Source organism: Cricetulus griseus, chromosome 5, assembly GCF_003668045.3.
Source record: "Cricetulus griseus strain 17A/GY chromosome 5, alternate assembly CriGri-PICRH-1.0, whole genome shotgun sequence".
Taxonomy (NCBI): Eukaryota; Metazoa; Chordata; class Mammalia; order Rodentia; family Cricetidae; genus Cricetulus; species Cricetulus griseus.
This window is the reverse complement of record NC_048598.1, coordinates 168,509,599-168,520,625: the sequence shown is the minus strand read 5'-3', so window position 1 is coordinate 168,520,625 and position 11,027 is coordinate 168,509,599. Positions and strand designations below refer to the sequence as shown.

General features: G+C 41.2%; 1 protein-coding gene across 1 annotated transcript; it reads right to left on the bottom strand.

Annotated features, from left to right (window-relative positions):
- Positions 1–8,090: 8,090 nt before the first annotated feature.
- On the bottom strand, positions 8,091–10,355 carry LOC113835854 (sperm motility kinase-like). Its single transcript, XM_027416972.1, has 2 exons — positions 8,586–10,355; positions 8,091–8,540 (listed from the first exon to the last, which is right to left on the bottom strand). Exons 1-2 carry the CDS (start codon positions 10,353–10,355, stop codon positions 8,091–8,093), a joined length of 2,220 nt encoding a protein of 739 aa, XP_027272773.1.
- Between the last annotated feature and the right edge of the window lie 672 nt (positions 10,356–11,027).

The window sequence follows — 11,027 nt, the reverse complement described above, 5'->3', positions numbered from 1 at the left end:
GGATCTTCTTTAGTTTTCTCCATGTCGTCTACCCATTTTTAAAACTTCTATTCTTCCATGCAGGTTTACATCACACACTTAGAGCAGGCACTAAAAAGTTGAGGAGGATTCCAAATGAATGTGTGTGCCTGTGCAGGTGCGTGTGCATGTGCGGGTGGGTGAGCGTGTGTGTGTGTTCCCATGTATGTGTGTAAAATGGGGCTTTGGCCTGTATTTGGGATACCTCTCAGAATCTAATGCCTACAGTTGTTTGTGGGGTATATTTTACATGGGGATGCCTCTAACTCACCAGACTTGACAACCAGAAGTATGTATGGGGTATTAACTGTATGGGACATTCATTCCTGGAATTGATAGAAAGGTGAAAGTTCATTGAATATGTGCATAGGTCTGTTGGAGTATGTATTCCCGAGTGTGTTTCTGGGTGTATGGCTATGTACCTGACATTTATGATAAGGCACTGTGTGAACACTGGTAAACTAGTTGTGTATAGGAACTTTGGGTATATGGGAAGCAATATCAAGCAGAACCTGACACCTAGCCTTGAGTAGACAGCTTTGACAATAATGCAGTATTAACAATGGACCTGAAACAGAATGCTCTCTGTCTCTCTCTCTCTGTCTCTCTGTCTCTCTGCCTCTCTCTCTCTTTCTCTCTGTTTCTCTCTCTCTCTATGTGTGTGTATATCTCTATTTCTTACTAATGTGTCAAACTCTGAATCTCTGCCCTCTCTTTGTTTTCCTCTTTATGCATGTGTATGTTCATGCTTTGCTGTAGGGAGATGGACAACTAGTTATAGAAGCAGATAGATGGTTGTATGTAAACAGGGTTTGATTGTATGGTTGATGAGTATGTGAATGGTTTCATACATGCAAGGGTAACTAAGGGTGTTTGAGTGTGTGGCTACGTACTTGGCATTTGGCTATAGGGAGGAGTTATAGGAATACTATTAAACTAGCTCTAGATCGTATACACCTCCTATTCTTAGCTCTCATTCTTTAGATGTGATTTTAAAACATGGAGGAACACATAGGGGAGGAGCTTCCTAGCATGAATGGTTATCTTGATCTATATGTGTAGGTTTTACTTTTGCTGTTGGGGATGTGGCACTCAGCAGGAGCTGAAACCTATCTCTGTATGTATTTGTGGGTTTGGGGATGTTTAGGAGTATGTATGTGGTAGATCCTCACAAAGCCATGCTTGTGTAAGAGGCTTTGGCTACAGAAGTGGTGACACATACTAGGAACTGCAACTAGATTCCTGTGTGTGATATTGCTTTATAGAGGAGTATACCCAGTACAAATTCAAGTCATGTAGTGTGTTGCGGGAAGTAGTTGTGGGTGAGTTTGAAGCTGGCAGACCACGTGAATATCCCTGTTTGGGGATTTTTCCCCCCAGGGAGGAATTAACATGAAGAAGCAGATCTTTGACTCTAGGGCCTAGACCTTTCTGTGTGTATGTACTGAGCATTTTGTCTCTAGGTTAGGGGTATCTAGCAGTACTGATCAAGTCATTGTATTTGTGCGCTGAAACATTTGATTGGATAAGGACTGGACACATAGTCCTACATGTGTGATCTGTTTACAAATGAACAGAACCTGAAACACAGGCCTGACTTTGAGGCTTCAGATATATGGGAACAATACATAATACAAACCTACACTTATCCCTTTGTGTATGTGCATGCATGTCCAAGAATATAGGTTTGTATGTATGTAAGTATGTATGTATGTATGTATGTATGTATGTATGTATGTATGTATGTACACCAAATGTTCTGCTGCTGATGAAGGGGTACCTTGAAGGATCTGACACCTTGCCATGCACATACAAGGCTTTGTGTTTTTTGTGTAATTGAACATGTGTATATGTGGGGATTGCACTACAGTGAAGTTTGTAACTGGAGCTGGGGCACAGTATTACCTGACATATATACAAGCAATCACAAAACACATGCACAAAAAGCACACACACACACACACACACACACACACACACACACACACACACACACACACACACACACGCACACACACAAGCAGGGGAAAGTTTTAGGTTACATATGTGTCCTTTTCCTTACTGATAAATCCCCTCTGTCAAAACTATGCTTCATGTACTGAAAGGCAAATCCTCTCTTAAGCAGATCACACAGTATACCTAGTAGAACTTGACACCTATCAGGGTTTGTGAATGTGTGTGTGTGTGTGTGTGTGTGTGTGTGTGTGTGTGTGTGTGTGTGTGTGTGTACTTGTTTGTGTGTGTATTTATATAGGTGGTAATGACACCGACTTAGGTTTGTTAATTTTTCTGTCGGAGAGGGGGGTGCCTAGGTCTTTGTGTTTATGTGTGTATTTTTTAAGTGTGAGTGTATGTTTTTTTATATAGCTGGTTTTGACACCTACATATGTATCTGCAGGAGAAATGGACCCTAAAATAATTTCAGGATGTGTTATGGGAGTGGGTGGTTATGGGTGCATAGTCACCTAGCTGGTTATTTGTGTAGGTTAAGTATGTATGAGTGAAGGTACCTAAAATATGCTTACTCATGTGTGTGTGTATGTATATATACTTATATAACTGGTCTTGACAGCAGGTGGGTATTTCTCTGTAGGAGAGAGGGTACCTAAAAGGATATGTAGATATGTATATGTGTTTGTGTGTTTGTGTGTGTGACTGTGTGTGTGTGTGTGTGTGTGTGTGTTTACTTATATACATGGTCTTGACCCCTAATATTGTCTGTAGGATTTGTCTAGATGAGTGTGGAGCCTAATGGATACTTAGGTATGTTTGTGTTTTGTTAATTATATAGCTGTTTGTGACTGCTAGTTACATGCAAGTGATCTGTTTGTAGAAGAGGCATTGCCTAAAGGGATACAAAGTTGTTTGTGTGTGTGTGTATGTTTGTGTGTCTGTTGGGGTAGACTTTTCTAGATGATGTATTCAGTTATGCGTGTTTGATTTGTGTATAGGAAAGGGGGTGCCTAAAAGATTCCTAGGTGTGTGTGTGTGTGTGTGTGTGTGTGTGTGTGTGTGTGTGTGTGTGTTTACTAGGATGGTCTTTTTTCTAGTTATGTGTGTGGGAATTGTATGTAGGAGAGTGTCTGCCTAAAAATTCTCAGAAATACGTGAGTGTTTGTAGTTTTTGTGAGGGAGAGAGAGAGAAAATAGAGAGAGATAGAAAGAGAGTATTTTATACTTTTATAGCTGGTCTTGACAGCTAGCTATTACTGTGGGACTTATCTGTGGAAAGTGGGTGCCTAAAAGGATAAATAGATTTGTGTATATGTGTGTGTGTTTCTCTCTCTCTCTCTGTCTCTCTCTCTCTCTCTCTCTCTGTGTATGTGTGTGTGTGTGTGTGTTTGTATGTGTGTGTGTAATCCTACATAGCTGGTCTTGCCACCTACTTATGTGTGGGGGACTTGTCTGTAGAAGAAAGGTAGGCTAAGAGGATGTCAGGATATGTGTCATGTGTGCATTTGTGTGTGTGTGTGTGTGTGTGTGTGTGTGTGTGTGTGTGTGTGTGTGTGTGTGAGTGTGTGTGCCGCATGCATGCACCCAGGTATGTGTGTATACTCATATAACTGGTCATGACAGATAGTGGGGATCTGTCTGTAGGAAATGTGATGCCAAAACGATAGCTAGATGTGTGTGGTGTCTGTGTGTGAGTGTACACATACACAATTGGTCTTTATGGCTATTTGTGTTTGGGTATTTCATGTAGAAGAAGGAGAGCCCAAAATGATACATAGATTTATTTGTGTGTATGTGTCTATATCTGTATCTCTCTCTCTCTCTCTCTCTCTCTCTCTCTCTCTCTCTCTCTCTGTGTGTGTGTGTGTGTGTGTGTGTGTGTGTGTGTGTGTGTGTGTATCCGAGTGTATTTATGCTTTAGGTAGGTAAAGTGCATCATAAATTAATGTGGATCGCAATGGAGTCAGAACTACAACAAGATTGTTTATTAGGAAGTACTCACACAATTAAGCAAGTCCTGTACCACCAGGCAGAAGAGGGCACAGTGAGAGTGGCATGCTTGCAACTCTCATATTTAAAGCCTTGCTAACTCACTCTGACCACAACTCAAAGTGCATGATCAGTGTCACCTTAGTGTGTCCATTTAAAGTCTTCTGAAAGAGATGTCCAAGCTTGAATACCTCCTTCTAAACAGAAACTTAAACAATAGAAAACTAGCCCTAACTAAGTGTCAGCTGTGTGGAAAGGGGGCGTAGTATTCTCCAAGCTACTTCCTGCTGAACTGGGATGAAGAAAGTCTTGTGGGGTCCTGTGGGGGAAAAATGTTAGTTTTGTGAAAGTCCTGAATGAGATATATCCAGTCAGTGTCTTATGGAGATGCTTGATTGAAGGTCCAGGTTGAAGTCATTATCTTGATTGAAGTTCTGGTGTTGATTGAAGTCAGTCCCCGACGTTCTGCCCAGAGTGTCAGTTGAAACAAAGCAAGTTGGATCCAGTGTACTTGAGGAGATGTGGCCCATTTTCTTTCCGGAGCATCCAGGGATTGCTGTCTGTCAGTTCTTCATTGGCTGTGTGGCACTCAAACATAAATGTAAACAGAGAAAATTACTTGTAGATATATGCATACCAGGAAAGGCAACAAAAGGAAAATAACAATTATTAGCGAATGTATACTTTGAGAGAAAGAGCCAAGAAAAGACAAATGACAGTCCCCAATTTTTCTCCTATTCTGTATTACACCAATTGGCTTCTTAATATAATACAGAAACGCAGAAGTTGATTTTAACAACGAGCTTGGATTTAGAGGAGGAGAGCCAAATCCAACTCTAAAGCCAGCATTGGATTAATTGAACAGGGACTAGGAAATAAAGAGAAATGGAGTTCTCTGAGAGATAGCTGTAAATTTACAGATATGGAACATTCCTTTTGTTTGATGGTTATAGTTATCGTCTCATCTTAAGGATCTACCCATGCAGTGTCCTTTGGCTTCTGGAGATGAGTTTTCCTGTGAAGATAAAAACAAAACACTTATATTGCCGTCTTCCCGTCTCTTATTCCAGTGAGTACAGTTGGTGTCACTTCCTTTCCTGGTGTGTATGGGTCCAGTGATCTCTTCAGGTGTGTGCAATTCACTTTGATACTCTGATGGGGTGAGAACTTGTACAGCCCATGTGGAAATCAGTATGGCGACTCCTCAAGAAAATGGGAATCAGTCAACCACAAGATCCAGCAATTCCACTCCTAGACATATACCCAAAAGAAGCACATTCATATAACAAGAGACATATGTTTATCCATGTTCATAGCAGCATTATTTGTAATAGCCAGAAACTGGAAATAGCATAGATGCCACTCAACTGAAGAATGGATAGAGAACATGTGGTACATTTCCACAATGGAGTACTACTCAGCAGAAAAAAAAACAATGGAATCTTGAAATTTGCAGGAAAATGGATGGAACTCCAAGAAACCATTCTAGCGAGGTAACCCAATCACAAAAAGACAAACATGATATGTACTCACTCATATGTGGATCTGCTTTATGATACATAGTAGTGGCCATGCTTTATCAGAGCAGTTTTAATGATGTCACTGAGAATGGTTTGCTCCCAGATGATAACTGAGGAGCTAATTTTTTAAAAAAATGGTGTCAAGTACCACAAGAGTAACAGAACTGTTTTCTGGGTTTTTGTTTTATACATTTATGTGGTTGTTGTTTGTTTTTGTTTTTTTTTTGGTTTTTGTGTTTTAAATGGAGTGTGCTGAATGTCTCAACAACTTTGTTCAAATATCTGCAGAACCTGGAAGAGCTGCTGCTGTTATAGATGCATAACATGGCCGTTATTCCTCTCTCTCGCTGTCTCTCTGTCTGTCACTCTTTCTCTCTCTCCATATATGTATTAATTGAAACTCAAATATGTGATGAATCCAAGGTGATTCAGAGATTGCTCGCATGTGCATGCAAATTTGAATCATCTTTAGTAAGTAGTAAGTAGTAAAGTTATATGAAATGATGAACTTATGGTAACAGAGAGCAGAATTGTGGCTATTTGGCTTCAATGTTTGTCTTTTAACAATGGGGAAATGATTGGTTTAAGGATATAAAACTGCAGTTGGACAAGAGCATGGACTCTGTGAAGTCTTGACGTCTACTGAGAGTATGATAAATATGGTTAGTAACAATATGCTATATTTTAAAAGTTGTAAGATACTATACGTTAAGTGTTCTCAAAAAAAGATGAATTCGTGTGATATAACATGTTAACTGGTTTAATTTATCCATGCCATTTTGAACATACTGTATTGTGTATAATCATTATGCATGACTTTATTTAAGAGTTAAATAAATGAATGAAAAAAGGAAAAAAATTAAAGAGGTCACTGGGATCAAAAGGGATATAAAATAAGGTTAAAATCGCTCCTTGAAATCCTCGACAAGAGTTCATTTGTTTCATACAATAAACGTCTTCAAGTGATAAAAATTGAAACACTTTACTGTCCTTTAGGAGGTTTCTTTATAGTTTGTAAGATGTACCCAGGTAGATTACCTGTCATTTTTGCTCATCTAAAGTTTATTCTTTTTAGACTTGATTCTTGAATATCTTTGAGGGTTTCCAAAATTTTTCATCACTGGCATCATCACTGAGTGTGCAGAACCTCTGGTCAGGAATCGACAGCGTATGTGTTTCAGGATGTGGGCAAGCACCTACAAGACACAGAATATTATAGACCCATGTAAAAGCTTGGTGAGAGTTCCACTTTCCCCAAGGAGAAGACCTGTGTTGATGGCAGGTTTACTTTTAGTGTAATTGGAAGACTGAAGAGGCAGGTATGATGCACATTGTCTTCCAAAGTGACCTCCCCTAGGCCAACATCATTATGGGCTCTTCAGCAAGTTTATGAGATATACCCTGGTAGATTACCTGTCATTTATCCTCCTCTAGAGGATTTATTTTTCAACTCAAATCTTGATTAAATTGGATGGTATCCAATATCATTAGGGTCTCTTCAGGAGGTCTGATTTCAGGGAATAATTTCTCATGGTTTCCCTAGTATTTTGCAGGAATCCTGCTCTAGGAGTCAAGGAGGAAATGTATCCTCCAAGCAACAAGTCTACACATAGGCAGTCTCCTCTGTGAACTACAGCTAATGTCCTCTTTTCTACATTAGTCAGGATACATACTTGGTGAAAATCAGCTTCCATAAAAGATCCTGTCCAAAAGACCTGGCAAATAGCAGGAGAGAAAAGACTGCCATTAACAGACCTGGAGTAGACCTATGGGATCCCTGTGACCCACCCATACCAAACTGGTCATCTTGGCAGTTTCAACAGGCCTGTTCGCATACTGAAGTAGTGTCCCAATCATGCACATTATGTCTAAAAGGGATGTAGGTAGGCTGTAAACAGGACAGCAAAGAAGGGAGCCTGAGGAGGGAGAGGCTCACCTTTCCCCCAGTGTTACAAAACATCTACCTGGACCTCATCTTGAAGGTAAAGAAAGAAAATAAGCATTGCTGTGGTAAATCCATGGAGACTATCCCATCAGGACTTCGAAATAAGGGGCAGATTGGAGTTGAATTTTGGTACAATATTTCATTCTGAGAAGAATGCCATGGAAGTCCATCCATGGGACTTACCCTTGCTAACTATGGTGTCTATGGAGAATCCTGTGGAAGAATATGGCTTACCTCCTACTGTACTTGACTTCTCTCCTGGGTTAATAAACAAACTGCCATCTCAACTACCTGCAGGGCTCCCAAATCGGCTGTCTGAGTCACACCAGGGAAATTCCTATCCCATGTCTCAACCTTCATAGAGTCTTATCACTTCAGAAGATAGAGACATAGGAAAAACAAAGTCTTAAGTACTTAGAAATATGTAGTTTATATTCTTGACTCTTATTTCCTTCTGGGAAATCCATTTGCAATTGTTTCTTCCCCTCACACTCTTCCATAGCCTTTGGAGTTTTCTTCCCCTGAAACTTTTTATCCCCTCTTATCCTTTCCTTTTTTAACTAATTAATTCTTGATGCCTCTGCCATGTCTGCTTCTCATCTTCTATGTCTAAGTTCAGCTAAGTCATGGGTGATGTTTGCAGAGGACTTTAGAAAATATATTGACTAATGAACACAGGAGTGCATCTTGGGCACCCCACGGAGCTGCATGTGTGGGACTGCACTGCTCCCCACTTCCACTGGTTCCACTTTCTTCTGAGAACCTTGGCTTCTTCTGGAGGCTGGCACACAGCAGCATAGTCGTCTCAGACAATGTCCAATTGTCTTCTTCACCCTCTTCCAACCTCGGGATAGACGGCTCTCAGAGGCTGCAGTTACACCTCTAGGAGGAGCATCTTCACAGCTGGTCTTAGAGGTAACCGGAAGGGAAGGTTTCCGGATTTCAGGGATTTCTTCAGGAGGGACATCTTCAAAGATGTTATTCGATGTTTCCTGAAGGAAAGGTCTTGGGATTTCACATAGGTCTTTAGATAGGACATCTTCCAAGCTGTTACAGCTCTGGATTTCAGGTATGCCTTCAAGGAGGACATTGTCAAAGCTCTTCCGGGATGATTGCTGAAGAGAAGATCTCTGGATTTCATCAATGTCTTCAGGAGGGACATCGTGAAAGCTGTTCTTGGATGTTTCCTGAATGGATGAAATCTGGATTTCAGTTGTAGCCTCAGAAGGGACATCTTCAAAGCTGTTCTTAGAGTTTTCCCAACCAGACGATCTCCGCATTTCAGCTTTGCCTTCAGGAGGGACATCTTCAAAGCTCTCCTTTGATGTTGCCTGAAGGGAGTATGTCTGGATTTCAGGTATGCCTTCAGGAGGGACATCACCAAAGCTGTCCTTGGATGTTGTCTGAAGAGAACCCCTCTGGATGTCATATGTGGCAGTAGTGTTCACAATGTGAGGGACCTCCCTGTAGCTTCCTGACCTCTGAGTGTCTGAGCCATTGTTGGGTGTGTTCACTTCCTGGGGTGTTTCACAGGAACAGAAGGATGCAGAAGAACTGCTCTCAGAAGACACGGATCTTGAGGATGAGGATTTGCAAATCATGCTATCTAGTGCCAAACATCTGCTCTTGAGATAAGTATGCTTAGGAGCAATTTTCGGGGCTGGGGGTGGATGTTTGTTTCCCTTCTGCTGGCAGCACAAGCTGGCAGGCATGCTCAGGCTTCTCATCCTCTTCTTCCTTGATCCATTGTCATCATGCACCTGGTGTTCCTCCAGCAAGATGGAAAGAGCAAGCTCACTCAGTCCCCTCTGAGTTGGAAAGCTAGTGAGAGCATCAGCTGGGGACATAGGATCACGGCCCGGCAAGAATTTGGCAGCATATTTATACTGGTCACAGGGTGACTTGTGGTTTAAAATTAGGTATGTGGCCATGATGTTATTGAATTTCTTCTCACGTAAGCAAGCAGTAATGTCCTTGGGGTGGTAGCCCATTCTCCCCATAGGCACCACAATGCTGGGATTCAGGTTGTTCCAGAGTGCCTCTAAGGATGGTGTGATTTTCCCAAATTCTTGCTTCGTCTTGAGCCACTGCTGCTGCCTAATGTCAACTATCTTGGGCCTCTGCTCAGGCTTCAGAGTGAACAACTGCACAATGATGTTTGCTATGTTTTTGCAAAGGGTGGAAGGGAGGTGGTACTTGGGATCCAGCATCTCCTCCTTCATTTCTGAATAGGTGTTGGCTTTGAAGGGAAAGGATGCAGTCACCATTATATATAAAACCACTCCCATGCTCCAGATGTCAACTGCCTTTGCATCGTATTCCTTGCCAGAGAACAACTCAGGAGCACAATATTCCAGGGTTCCGCAGAAGCCCTTGGTACCCTGTCCAGGGGTGACTCGGGTGGCCAGGCCAAAGTCGCACAGCTTGATGTTGCCTTTGTCATCAAGCAGGATATTATCTAGCTTGATGTCTCTGTGAGCAATGCCACTGTCATGGCAGTAGTGAACTGCACACACAAGCTGGGTAAAAATGTGCTGGGCCTGCTCCTCCTGCAGACGACCCACCCTCCCAATATAGCTCACCAGATCTCCACGAGCAGCATGTTCCAACACTATATAGGTATATTCTTTGATGTTGATGATATGGAACAGCTTGATAATATTCGGGTGGTCCAAAGTTTTATACATGTCGATTTCCGTCTTGATGCTGAAGTCATTTTTGGTTCCATTTTGGAGGACCTTGACAGCAACTTGCACCTCTGTGTGAAGGTGGTAGGCAAGCTTCACCTCAGCAAAGTTCCCTTTGCCAAGGCTCCTTAGGATGACATAGTGATCTGAAAGTGTCTCCTCTTCAGAGGCACTGGCCTTCAGGTCCAGCTGTATTTGCACCTTCTCACTGCTCTTGTTAGTGAATTTATTGGTAATATCCATGTCAACACCAACTGAGAAAACCAGATGTAAAACAAAGAGAAGTAGGTGTTAGGGAAATTTTATACCTTTCAGGTTCTATGTGACAAAGTGTGTCAGATAGGAGGCCAATTGACTATGAACTAAGGGGTCACAAAAAATAGGATTAAACTATGCCTCATCCAAAACAAATCTGGAAACCATACTGAAGTTGAGTACTGAATCTAAGTACATAGAAAATAAGGAACATTGCAGAGACATAGAAGCTTGATTATTGAAGAGGGCAAAGAACACAGACACCACCTTACCCAAAGTGATAAAGTAGGAGAAAAACACAGTTTAAATCTATTGCCAAAGTATGGTGCTATTACACCAAAAATGGATGCAATGTAAAGAATCATTTGGAAATATTTATTTTGGCAAGTGACAGGGGGTTTCATTTTGATATGGAGACAATATCATGTCCCTTCGGCAAACATTTCTGAAGATAAAAGTGTATTAACCAATCTATGCCAAGCAAATTACTTCATAACCATTCTTTTTAATAAACTTTTCTTTCTTGTTCACTACTAAGTTCTCAATAACCTCAATAATATGGAAACCATACAACCATAAATATTTGAAATACTTTCTTAATGAAAGTATAGAGTACAAATAGTACCCGAAAATCAACATTCCTGAAGAAATAAATCAGAG